At 38.4% G+C, this 14,301-nt stretch overlaps 1 protein-coding gene across 1 annotated transcript in view; it reads right to left on the minus strand.

The window, feature by feature from the left end:
- LOC149260500 (phosphoglycerate mutase-like protein 1) overlaps nucleotides 1–14,301 on the minus strand; it is a 222,288-nt gene that overhangs the window by 22,627 nt on the left and 185,360 nt on the right. Inside the window, exon 8 of the mRNA XM_089420763.1 lies at nucleotides 12,985–13,104. Coding sequence (XP_089276889.1) covers nucleotides 12,985–13,104 — 120 coding nt within the window. The remainder of the gene's footprint in view (nucleotides 1–12,984; nucleotides 13,105–14,301) is intronic.

Consider the following 14,301-nt stretch of genomic DNA (forward strand, 5'->3'; position numbering starts at 1 on the left):
AGCTCAAAAACATAACAATAAATGCCAAAAAGGCCTACATGTGTGGGCAAATTATGTCCTCCACTATGACATCATCCTCCAAAAACGCTCAATATGCCACAATCAAGTGACAAGTGGATCATGAGTGCTCCATACTCCAAGGAAAAGCTCAAGGTATATGGTTATGTCACCATAAATAACTCCAAAACTAAGATTTGATCATCAATGTGCCCTACGTCACCCTTCTAGGGGCAAAACAGGTGATGTGACACCATCACGCTCAAGCCTTGGGGTCTACCATTGATGTACAAGCCCTCCCCTGTCATCTCAAGGATAACCATCATCAGTGGGGCTCCAAAAAAAGCAAATCCCATCAAACATTGCCAAGGCCAACCTGGGGACATCTTGGGTCTGTCAAGGCTCATCATCAATAAATCCAACACTAAGCCATCAATGGCTCGGTCTTCCAGCTCCTATGGGTACTCATGAGAGTCAAGCACCATTTGAAACCATCCCATAGCCCAGCGCTCATCTTTGGATGGGCAACATTGCATCATCAAGGTTAGAACTGCTTTTTGGACTAGGTACAATGACCTCTTGGAGTGTTGTTGAATGGGATAATGATCAACTCTCAAGGGGTCTTTGCTACTATGATAGCATCACTTGAAAAAGCCCTCTCAAGATCAATCAAAATCATTAATCATTAGGGAAAATAACCATAAAGGCATCATAGTAGACCATACCTAATGTTAGGGGAACAAGAATACTTCACACAAAACTCACCTTCAAATGTCTAACTAGATCAAGACATGTAAACAAGTTACCTCAATTATATTAGGGATGATTAGGTCAACAACCCTAATAGGTGTTTTCAACACCTAAGGGGAGTAACATTTCCCAAATTTGGCCATCAATCTATAAGTGTGTGAAATTTCTAACATTCTTACAGTTACTAGTTATTATTCATCTAACAGAAAAGATTATTTGTCTTCTGCAATATGTCTGCGACAAATATTGAATAAAACACTACTGCAACTTCATAGAAAATTAAATAAACCACAAGAACTAAGAAAATATTGCACACACACACAAATACTAAACAACGATATTTTTGGACAAATGTTCTTGGAAAAACCCCAATGTGAGGAAAACCAATTCTGTAGATGAGTATTTTATTTATTCTTCAACAAAATTCAATGATTGAAAAATTACAATTGTTTGTTATAAATTAGCAAACCTCTGGAATATTATTTCATTCACTTCTGCAAGTCAATTTGGCTTCCTGGAGACAACTTGGCCCCTCTAATCCAATTTGGCCCTCCTCTAGACCATCGAACTGGTCCACACGTGTGGACCTAGCAAACTCGCACTAGCTAGAAATAAACTCGACCTCCTCTGGAATTCAACTTCTCCTGGAAAACTCAACTTCTCCTGTGCAAATTGATTACTCTGGAAAATTTCTCCCTACCCCGGCAACTCCACCTCTCTAAAGCAATTCACACCGCTGGGAAACTTGTCCTCTCTGCAGATAAAATCGGCCTCCCTCTAGCTCTAAGAAACTGGAAATCGCTATGAAGAATTATCTCCAACAACTCTGTCTTCAATCAATGTTGATGTCAATCTGTTGGTGCCCTCATGCTATTATTGTGCCTTTGCTATCACTACAAATATGTGTCTCTGATATATTCTCCAAATTCCCATCGATTTCTTCTTATAATCTCTCTTTGAGCAATCAGCAACCACGATCTAATCTCAATCAATGGCTAAGATCATCTTGACCCCATCAAATGAGTTTTCTAGAAGTCACTAGAGGAAAATCAATTTACCTCAATTAATTCAGATTAATTAAGCCATTTCCCTAAGTTAGAGTTGTTAGTTTTTGGTAGCATCGAAAGAGTTCTAACCTTGAAAATTGGTGGAGAGGCTAAGGCACATGAGTTCTAATGAACCCAGAAACCGTTTGGTGATATTCCACCCGGATTGTATTTTATTAAAACAATTAATATTTTTAATGGAGTTCCTAAGTCTAAACTTAGGGAAATTAAAATATTAATGGGTATTAATCAAAATATGGGTGAGAATGATCTAGAAGGAAGATCAAGTCATGTTTTAATCCTAGCCGTTGATTAGAGATTTAATCTCGGTCGTTGAAGACTCAACGGGAAAAATATAAAATGGAGGCTTGGGGTTCATTTGGAAATACACAAAGAGAGATTGAGGAAATCGATTTTCTAAGGTGAGAAGTTCTCAAGAGGAAAATCGATTGGGGAGATCTTGCAGCTGAGGGGCAGAGAGAATACGGGAGGACTTTCCAGAAAATACAAAACAGAGAGGTAGAGAGAGCTTGCAGAGAGCCAGCACAATAGCCGGGAGAGCTGACGCAAAAGAGTTGTCTGTCACACAGAATCCAGAACTGCCAGAACAACCGAAACTGTCGGGAACTGCTGGAATAGCCCGGAGAGCTAACGCAGGGTAGCGCAATAGTCGAGAGAACTGACGCAGAAAAGTTTCCTGTCACGCAGAATCCAAAACTGTCGGAACAGTTGAAACTGTCGAAACTGTCGGGAACTGCCGGAACAGCCAGGAGAGTTGACGCAAAGGGTAGAGAAGGTAACACAGGGCTAACGTAAAGCCAGCGCAGAAATAGCCAAGGTTAGCCAGTCTTGTGTCGAATCAGCCAGAATTCTGCCAGGTGAAGTGAGGTAAAACTCACTCAGATTTTCCGCTAGTATTTTTTACTGTAAAGGATTGCTAGATGAGCATCTTAGATATGTATTCAAATATTTCTCCTGCATAATAATAAACCCTCAAAGCTGTTGCACTGATTTTCCCGCATTGGGTTTTTTCGGGGACTATTGTGTCCAAAAATAAGTGTGTCCTGTGTATCTTGTTCTTTGCTCTGTTTTTTGTTTCATGATATCAAATATTCAATTAGTGTAGGCTGCAGAAGTAATTTGATTCAATATCCAGAAGAATAACTTTGATGAATGTAATTTAAAAATCAAGTGGTGAAGTAGATTTAGATTTGCTACAGTAGGGGTTCCTTCAAGTCTAGGAATTTTCACATGGTATCAAAGGATTGATTTTGAAACAGGAAGAGCAAGTGCTGAGCAATGAGGCCAAACGCTGCACTTGGTAGCAATTCGAATCCCCTTGAAGGGATTACGTAGTCCTTGCCAGAAAGCAGATTCGAGGAATTCTCTCTCCGAGTGAGACGACAGAGAGGTACGATTTCCAGTTCGTGAGTTTGCAAAGGCAAAGGGAGTGATGTAGAGCCTCAGCATAGTGCTTGAAGGGCGCAATTTCTGCCGAGGCAGAAATCCGCTGGAAAATAACAAAGACACGTAGAAGGGGAATTTTCTCCTCAGAGAACTTTCTGCCAGAAAGTTTAAATTTCTCACTTGTTGAGCAGCTGAGCAGTGCTAAGTAGTGACTAGAGGAGTTTGTTCGACAGTTTGGGTGAGATGGCATGGCATGGGCTCAGAGATCAAGACAAGTTGGAAGGTGCTTCCAACTATATCATATGGAAGACCAGAATCTTAGCTGTTTTGGAGGAATATGATCTCAAGGCCTATGTCAATAGTGTTGCAGTTGTCCCTGCTAACAACGATCAAAAGAAGAAGTACAAAGCCGAGCAAGGGAAGGCAAAGAGGCTCATTCTCGATGAAGTTCGAGATCATGTGGACTCACACTTGCAGGGCAAGGATATAGCCCGAGAGGTGTGGGAAGCCTTGTCTTCTTTGTATGAAGGCTCTTCCGAACAGCGGAAGATGTATTTGGGGCAAAAGTTGCAACGGACTTCGATGCAGAAAGGAGAAGGGGTGAACCTCTATCTTCAGTGTCTTCAGGACACTAAAGACCAGCTTGCTGCAGTGGGCTCCACTCCTCAGCCAATCGTGATGGTGAGGATAGCCCTGAATGGAATCTCGGATGAATGGCAAGTTTTTGTCCAAAGCATATTGGGCAGAGAAAAACTACCTTCATGGGAGGAGATGTGGGCAGCTCTTCAACAGGAGGAGTTAAGGAGGTACCTAGTGAAGGTCAACCTCAATGGCAACAGTGGGAGTGGCACAAAGACGAAGGAGGAGGAGGAGAACGCAGCTCTAGCATCGAAGGAACAGTAGAAGCCGAATCGAAAGGACATTTCGAAGGTGAAATGTTTCAGTTTTGGTGAGTTTGTTATGAAACCAGCTCACAAAAAGATATAAAAGAGAGATAAACGCCTTAGAATTCAGCCTCTTCGAGGGGGCAACCTCCTTTACAATACACAAATGAACAATTCTTAGATGATACAAATGACAAGGCCTCCTTTCTATATAGATGAGTCTAAGGGGTCATAATATAATCAGAGCCGACATAACAATAATAATGTAAGGGCACAATAATAACAATATGGGGACTACATGGGCACAACAATATAATAAGAGGGTTGTACTAATAACAATAAAGGGTTACACTAGTAGTATAGGGGCCTAACATGCCCCTCTCCTTCAAAAAGTGTTGTCCTCAACGCTTGAGTAGTTCTTGATGCTTCTGTATAAAATTCTTTTCCTCCCATGTGGAATTTTCAGCGGGTAAGTTCTTCCACTTGATGAGATACTTTGAAATTGATCGATTTCGTAGTTGTCGGGTTCTTGTTTCTATGGTTGCTTCAAGTTCCAATATGATTTTTCCTTCCTTTTCAAGTTCTGGCAATATTGTTAGAATTGGGATCTTCTGCAACTTTTGAATGAGTGACCATACTTCTTCGTCCTTCTTCCATTCATCCCTTGCTTCGTTTATCCAATCTGGTTGGATAATAGAAATAGCACAAAACAATGCTTCCACATCCTCATCCTTTCTTGAGAGTGCATCTGCAACAAAAAATTTCTTCCCTTTTCTGTAGATGATGTCAAAGTCATAACCCAACATATTTGTGACCCATTTTTTATATTCTTCTAATGATAATATTTGTTCTAAAATGTATTTAAGACTATCATGATCCATTTTTACCTTGAAGTGTCTTCCCATTGGGTAAGGTTGCCATTTCTTAAGTGCATGTAATATTGCCAACATTTCCTTCTCATAAATAGCTTGCTTGAGATGTAACTGTAAAAATACCCAATCACCTACATCAAAACATTTTTCACTGCGATGTTGATCTACCTGTTTTTTCATTCGATTCTGCACCAAAGTGGCGTTATCCTTTAAAAGTTGGAGAACTTCTTGTTGATGCTCGATGTGATCTTTCATTGCTTGAACCTTTTTCTTCTTGATATTTGCTTCTATCTTGAGAGTTTGAGGAGTGGTAATTTCTTCCAATGCTTTACAAGATATGGTCGGATTCATTTCTTGATGCTCGATGTGATCTTTCACTTCTTGAACATTTTTCTTCTTGATATGTCCTTCTATCTTGATAGTTTGAGGAGTAGTAATTCCAGTCAATGCATTACAAGATATGGTTGGATTCATTTCTTCTTTCTCGATTTGATCTTTCACTTCTTGAACCTTTTTCTTCTTGATATGTCCTTCTATCTTCAGAGTTTGAGTGGTAATTCTTGCCAATGCTTTACAAGATATGGTTGGATTCATTTCTTATTTCTCTGGGGTTGGGTCCTGGCATATATCCTCTTCTTTTGATGTTTCTTGATCCTTTTCTTCCTCCTCTTCATACTCTATGTAAAATAATTTCTTCTTAACACACTTATGACCTTTAGTGCATTTTCTATCACAATTGTAACAAAGCCCTTTTTCTCTTTTTTCTTCCAATTGTTGTGGTGTAAGCCTTGTAGGTTGTGGAAGGCTAGGAGAAGAAACACTTCCATAATTATAGTCATGAGTGGTGGGATTGCTTGTTTTCATAATTTCGCTTTCAATTTTTCTTGCCAACTCGAATGCCTCCTCCAATGAATCAGGTTCCCAAAAACGAACCTCATGATGAACGTTATCCTTTAAAGTCCCTATGAAGACATCAATCCTGTGCTTCTCTGGAATATAATTTACCCTTCTATTCAATTTTTGAAAGTCTTCAATGTGCTTTTCCATTGAACCCTTTTGTTTGAGATTTATCAATTGGCTAAAGAAGGAGTTTCTCTTTGCATCCTCATAATGTACTATCATTTCCTCCGTGAAAATTGACCACATGACAAGTGGTTTACAAGAACAAAGCCCTTTATACCATAAAAATTGATTTGGTTCTAAATAATTAGATGCAATACATACCTTTTGTAACAGTGGTACACCATGTATATCAAAATATTTCTCCATCTGTAGTATCCAATTTACCGGATCCTTGCCATCAAACTTCCTCATCTCGCCTTTTCTTGATTTTAGGAGCTCGATCTTGAAACGACTGTAACTCTGTAATTTCGGATCTTCCAATTCTAAAATCACGACTTGCAGTATCCCTTTGCGTCCTCTTTCCAATGCCACCAGTCTGATCCAAATTGGATTCTCCAAGGAAAAGCTATGCCAAATCTCCCACGGTGACCTGATTATAGACTAGTTCAATAGAGCGAACTTGTACGATGTGACACGTCACTGTTTCGACCTTTGGATCTGAAAATGTATACAAGAAACCGCAGTCCGTCCTCTTTCTGTAACTTCTTACGAAATTTCAATCTGATGCTCAGAGAGAAAGTTATGACGATTTTCCCCAAGTCACCTGTTTGGAATGTAATTCGGGGGTCTGCAAAAACCCTAACTTCCTCAGACTATATCTCCGAAAATATAGCGAGATAGGATCTGAAATTCGGAGCCAAGGTTCAGACTAATTTCGTCTCAAATGGGTTTTTTTCTTAGCTTCTGAAACTTCGTAGCGAAATAGTTATAGCGAAAATCCCACGATGACCTGTTTGGAGCAGCAAAACCCTAGAATCCACAGCTCTGATACCAAATGGTATGAAACCAGCTCATAAAAAGATATAAAAGAGAGATAAATGCCTTAGAATTCAGCCTCTTCGAGGGGGCAACCTCCTTTACATTACACAAATGAACAATTCTTAGATGATACAAATGACAAGACCTTCTTTCTATATATAGGAGTCTAAGGGGTCATAATATAATCAGAGCTGACATAACAATAATAACGTAAGGGCACAATAATAACAATAGTGGGCTTCTATGAGGCACAATAATAACAATATGGGGACTACATGGGCACAACAATATAATAAGGGGGTTGTACTAATAACAATAAGGGGTTACACTAGTAGTATAGGGGCCTAACAGAGTTGGACCACTATGCATCCCAGTGTCCTTCGAAGAAAAAGGACAAGGATGAGAAACATGATCCTAAGGCTGCTTCAGCAAAGATTGACAAGTATGAGTTTGCCATGAGTGCCCACGCATCTCCAGGAGGGAGATGGGGCGATATTGAGTTGTAGTCGGGAGGACTACATGTGGGCAGGATCCTTGAGGAGTCCACCTCTTGGATCAATTCTTTGCTATGGGAGCCCAAGATTTAGCATTAGCGAGATGCACTTAGTGTTAAATGATGCAGTGGAGAGTTTGGAGGACAGATGCAGTAGATGGGGACCAAAGACTGATTAGCGCAGAGCAAGGTTGGCAGCAGTGCAATTGGCACAGTGCAGAGTCAGCAGCAACGCAAAGGATTCAGAGGGTCAGCAACAGTCAGATTCCAACATTCATTCTATTATGTTGAACACAGTTAAGTTCAACTAATTTAGGATGTTTTTCAGTTGCTTCTCTCAGCAACTAAGTTGTAGTACAGATGCAATGTTAGCAGTGGAAATGCTAGCAGCATAGCAGATGCAACATTTGAGAGGGAGTTGTAGTACAGATGCAGCAATGGAAGTGTCGGTGTCATGTGTATCACAATGTTGGTGGCAGCAGCAGTGCAGAAAGGAGGTGCTTCTGAAACAGAGCAACATGCAGGTGGACATTGTTGCTAGAGCACTTTCCTCGCTAAGAGGGAGTGTTATTTATTGGTAGCATCAGAAGTGCTCTAGCCTTGAAAATTGGTGGAGAGGCTAAGGCACATGAGTTCTAAAGAACCCAAAAATCATTTAGTGAAATTCCACCTGGATTGTATTTTATTAAAATAATTAATATTTTTAATGGAGTTCCTAAGTCTAAACTTAGGGAAATAAAATATTAATGGGTATTAATCAAACTATGGGTGAGAATGATCTAGAAAGCAAATCAAGTCAAGTTTTAATCTTAGTCGTTGATTAGAGACTTAATTTCGGTCGTTGAAGACTCAACAGTAAAAGTATAAAATGGAGGCTTGGGGTTCATTTAGAAATACACACAGAGAGATTGAGGAAATCGATTATCTGAGGTGAGAAGTTCTCAGGAGGGAAATCGATTGAGGAGATCTTCCAGCTGAGGGGCAAAGAGAATGCGGGAGAAGGACTTTCCAGAAGATACAGAACAGAGAGACAGCGTAGTAGCTGAGAGAGATGACACAGAAAAGCTACCTGTCACACAGAATCCATAACTGTCAGAACAGCCAAAACTATCGGGAACTTTCGGAACTGCCGGGAGAGTTAATGCAGAGGTAGCGCAGTAGCCAGGAGAGCTGATGCAGAAAAGTTGTCTGTCACGCAGAATCCCGAACTATCAGAACAGCCGAAACTGTCGGGAACTACCGGGAACTGTCGAAACTGCCGAGAGCTGGCGCAAAGGGCAGAGAAGGTGACACAGAGCTGATGCAAAGTCAGCGCAGAAATAGCCGAGGTTAGCCAGTCTCGTGCCGAAGCAACCAGAATTCTGCTGGGTGAAGTGAGGTAAAACTCACTCAGATTTTTCGCCAGTATTTTTCTTTGTAAAGGATTGCTAGATGAGCATCCTAGATATGTATTCAGATATTTCTCCTGCATAATAATAAACCCTCAAAGCTGTTGCACCGGTTTTCCCGCATTGGATTTTTCCAGGGACTATTGTGTCCAAAAATAAGTGTGTCCTATGTATCTTGTTCTTTGCTCTGTTTTCTGCTTCATGAGATCAAATATTTAATTAGTGTAGGCTGCAGAAGTAATTTGCTTCAATATTCAGAAGAATAACTTGCTGAATGTAATTTAAAAATCAATTAGGTAAAGTAGATTTAGATTTGCTGCAGTAAGGGTTCCTTCGAGTCTAAGAATTTTCACAAGACTTAGGAAAATTAATAAACTAGCTAATCAATTCTAATTAAGGTAATTTTCCTTAGAAAAATTTTCTAGGTATTGGAGAAAATCAATCCATTGTGTTCCTTAGCCCCAAAGACACCATCTGAGACTAGAACACCTATCTGAGCTACATGACTAACAAAGTGTATGAAAATGATGGTTTCCAAGTGGGAAAGACTTCAGGGTAGGTTCCATAGCCATGTGACCAGCTAATGGGGGTCCAACATCTTGAGTGTATAGATGTGAGAAGGAAGCAATCGTGGAGGTATGAGTTACTCCTTTCCTCGGGCTACAAAAGGCTAGTCTCTCCTCTAGAATAGTTGTTGTTATCTTATGAGATAAGTGCCATAAATAAAGAGCTCATTTTGCAAACAATTGTCTAAGATATTTTTATTTTGTTCATGGTGTGGGGTGGATTTTACTTGTTCGTTTTTTCTCAATTTGTTGTTGTATCCGAGCTATAATCTAATAAGTTTTCTAATAATTAAAGATCGCACCAAAGCTGACAATTTGAGCCACAGAGGGTCTACATAGTCATATGGAGAATGGAAACTAGGGGGAAACCCAACTTTGGTTTCTTGTTTGCAATTGGATCACTTCATCACAAGTGGGACCATTCCATGAGGAAACTTCAACCGAAATGAAGTTCGTATTTCACCTCTCACTCAAGTTGAAGGCTAAAGAACGCCACATAAAGGGGCCACTCTTAGCTAGATCCGAAAAGTAGAAAGTTTTTTAAGTCCCAAGTGGGGACGAATTCACTAAGAGACCAACCCAACACTCCTAACCAATTACAAGATCAACTTAGGAAGAAACCGATTTCACATCCCAGCGAGTGAGGTGAGCATTTCTTGGTACAAGGTATAATCTTCAACAACCATTTTATCTTTTAAAAAGTCCAAAGATCTTATTTTTCACATTATATTAGGAATTATACTTGCTTTTTATTACATTTTTTAAGGGTGGTTCACGGACACTGGGTGGCCACTACATCGACGGGAAAATCCAGGCAAAGGGATCTACCAATTGGCCAAACAGGCAGGGCCTAACCCCAAGGGCGTCGAGGAGATTTGACCCCATGACCTCCCAACTGGCGAGGTACTTAGCAATGGGAACTCAACCAACTAAGCTAACCCTTGGGGCTTGCTTTTTATTACATTGTATTATCTTAATAGTAAGTTTTACCTTGGCAAAATTGATAACTAATGTTAAATTTGAAGCCAAGGTTGGATACATTATTTTTGGATAATAATGGGCACAACTTACACTTTGTATCTAGTGAATTGAATGCAAATCTGAACATTTTGCTGTCTGTACCCTACAAAAGCTATACCAAAATCCAAGATTTCAAGATCTAACAAGTAACTTTCCAAGATCTTGCTTTAGTGGCTCTATCATCTTTTCCTTGATGATTTACGATTTTAGAGTCCAAAATATACAAGTTCCAGACATATTTAAACTGTATTTTATATCTGAAAATTTCTTGGGCACTTGGCCTGGTGGGATTTTTTGTTGTTATAGGTTGGAAATGGGTCTCGTAATGCTCATTTCTCATCCTCCAACCTTCTCACCCCTAGATCCATAATCTAGGAGTACTTTAGCACTCATTGGGTGGTCAAATTGACTGAAATAGGTTGTTTCCTCTGTTGTTTACTGCATTTTCTGCAATCTGATTTTTCAAGATAGTGAGCTAAATTGCTATATAAAGTATAAACCCCCTAACCAGTCATTGAAATTGAAAAAGAACATCATCAATGGTCAGGATATTTTATTTAAATCATTTTTAACTATACGCTATATTTATCATCAATTGATGTAGTTTGCTTGCTATTTTAGTTTTTCGTTGCATATTCATACACGAAAACAGTGGGACAACCACAAAAATGACCTCCTCCACCTCTTCTTAACCCCATTTAAGGCATTAGTCTTACTTGGATTTTTTTGAGGTATCAATTAGTAATCTTCCCTTTGGCCTTTCGGTTGCAAGGGCCTTGGCAATCCTACTAATTGGATTGGAATCAAGTTCAAACATCAAAGCTTAAACTTAAACTGTCATATAATGTTTACAAAATAGGCCATACTAAGCCATAATGTTGATCAACCCCTTCTTTATACATATTTTCTCTCTCTTCTCTCTAATTTCTAGGTATCTAGGTTTAGGGTTAGGTTTTTTCTTGAAATTGTATTTAATAGCAATTTATTTGGATGTGTTGTTTCCCTCTTAATAGAGATTTCATTTAATAACTTTGAAAAAGACAAAATATAGCATTAATTGCATGGTAAAACCATAATTAGGGAAGACATCATCTCTTTTATTGTTTTTTAATACATGTTTCAGCCATAAAAACTCACTTGCCTACCCTAAAACTTTCTTACCTAATTGATAGCCTTATTCCTTTATTGATCTATGCTTAAAAGGATATTTCTTCTAGTTGTTATATGACATCACATGCCATATCATTGAATATATCTGAACCTCTAACTTATAACAGCTCACTAACATATCTAAAGGGTATTAATAAGTGTTCTTGGACTTTGGTAAAGCTTAGTTTAGCCTTCTAGGCTTTGCGAGTACCTTTCCCCCAATCATAAGACCTTGCATCATCTTAAATCCTCCTACTTAATACCTTTAGGCTTTAAGTGATCTTTATAGGGAAGCCTCACTTGTGGGATTTAATTCACCACTATAAAGCTGGAGAAAGGCCCTTGAGGTGACAATGGCAGCTGATCTCTTGTTTCCATAAGGTCTAAATTTGCCTAGTGGGGCTTTACACTAGGCCTGCCAGATTTTGCTGTAACAGTACTCACATTAACTTTCTGCTAAGATAAGTTGTTCACAAGAATTTTCCACCATGTTATGTCTAATTCACTACAAACAATTCTGTTATTATGTATTAACACAGCCTAATCAATATCCCCACAAATTGAAGAAGAGTTTGTGCCCCTAGTCTTGATCCTAACTCTATCTCGGATCAATAATAGTTTGCCAATTAAATATGGAAAATATCCTATAGTTGGGGATGATCGAACAAATTCTATGTACAATCTAAAAAATAAATGCAACAAAATCCCTAGAATTCAATAATTCCCCAAATATGTAGGTTGTTGACCCAAAACAAGTCATTGATGTGAGCCATTGCATGCCTTGACTAGGTCATTGTCCCTAAAAGACAAAGATATGCAACTTACCCTTCTATAAAGTCTAAGATTAAGATATGCATAACATCAATGCAAGAGAAATGGAAGGTTCCCTTACAATAGGAAAGACCAATCGGAAATGGCCTAAAAATAACAAAACAACCTCCACTAATGCGAGCATCTCACTTCTCCTCCTAAGTCACCCTATTGCTTGATGTCTAATTCCCTTAAGATTTAGAATTGCATAATAAATGCAAACATATACAAACTTGATTCTACCTCCTTTTTTTTTGCAAGGTTAATGTACATGTTGTCCTACCAATTTAAACTTTCAAATAAATGTCAGCATATTTAAAGATCTATAAATAATAGTACATATCTAGGTCCATTTAATGGTATTAAAATCATAAGTAACAATGCTTGTCATAAAGTATGCCCAAGGAATAGATATATTTACCAAATAACAGGAATATGACAATAGAATATCAAGAGTACATTTGTATAATTAGTAAATTAAGCAAAGAAAATTTATACAAGTGTTTTTCTACATCTTTAAAGGCATAGAGTTGGAGTTCTTTTTTACTAATAAACATTCAAACTGTGCACAAGAAAACAAATATACTTTAAATCTAAGAAGTATTTTATAACTATCCAAAGTCCTACTAGAGCTGCAAGTGAAACACAAAATATTTTCAACAAATTAGATCTACTATTTCAACAAGAATGACTAAGTGTTTAAGGCATCTCATCTACATACTCTTTGTGGATCGCATCTCTAATAGAGGGGTGACAGTCATTCCCAAATAGAGCCAATGTGTGCCGCAAAAAGCCACCATGAGAAACAATTGCTATTTCATTTTCCTTTCGTGTACACAACCTATATAAGAAACAGACATGTCAACTAATTGGCACCATTATAAATTTTATATTAAAAAGAAAGAGCTTCTATTTGTAAAAAAAGAAGTTAAAACATGATACAAAACTAGGACAAAGAAGCAAACGATCCATTGTTCTTAACCAGTGTTGTGAAAAGCGCGATCGGGATTAAATCGGCGCGGGGAACGAATCGGAAAAAATTGAAAAAATCGGGAAAAAATCAGGAAAAAATCGTTTGGTACAAAAATATTCATTTTTTTCATTTTTTTCAATTTTTTTAATATCTAAACCATCTACAACATAAAATAAATACATTGACACATAAATATGATAAAAAAACTAATATATAAGATGTTTAATATCATTTCTAGCGCTAAAATCACACATAACATTGAATCATGTCCTGAATAGTAAGTCCCGACTCCTGAGTCCCAACTCAGCCTCAAAATATCAACAAAAAATATGATAATGTATCTCATCATGTCATAATGTCATATACAACAAAATGAAAGTCTAATCCTATTGATTTCCTCTACCCCTCTTGCGAGAAAATGCCACAACTTTCCCTTTCCCTCTAGATGTAGACGCTAGTGCCTGTGCTGGTGGAGATGGCAGTGGAGTCTGATGTGCTCTAGAAGCTGAAGAACTAGAAGTAGGAGCTATAGGAGGTAGACCACGTCCTCTACTGGTGGCAGGGGTAGCCCGGGCAAGTGGTGTCACCTGGAAACATTACAATCTCCCAATCCTAAAATCCTAAACAACTGATAAGTCTGCTGGATTTTAAATGAAATCTAAAATTCTGCTTTCTCCATATGAAATCCAATGAGGCTGGAACCACTCTCAAACATCCTGAGTCATTTCATGGTAACGTTAAAAATTTAAGTAAAAGGATGAAAATGAAGATTAAGGAGAATGTCACTTTTACTTTAAGAATTTAACATTACCATGAATAGCATATCCATACTAGGGCCCAGACTTGATCCCTCCGCGCGCGCCACTATCCAAATGAGCAACTGAAAAACCAAAAAAAAAATTATAAAATCGTGCTGCCCCGACCCCGCACGATTTTTTGAAAAAAGCGTGATTTTTTCAGTAAAAATCGGCAAAAAAAAGTAGGCGATTTTTTCGTATAAAAATCGCGATTTGATCGGCAAGCTGAAAAAATCACGATTTTTTCATTAAATCGCGATTTAATCGC

The sequence above is a fragment of the Pinus tabuliformis genome, chromosome 6 (assembly GCF_031772625.1).
Source record: "Pinus tabuliformis cultivar Carrire ecotype Pingquan chromosome 6, CPIR1, whole genome shotgun sequence".
Classification (NCBI taxonomy): Eukaryota; Viridiplantae; Streptophyta; class Pinopsida; order Pinales; family Pinaceae; genus Pinus; species Pinus tabuliformis.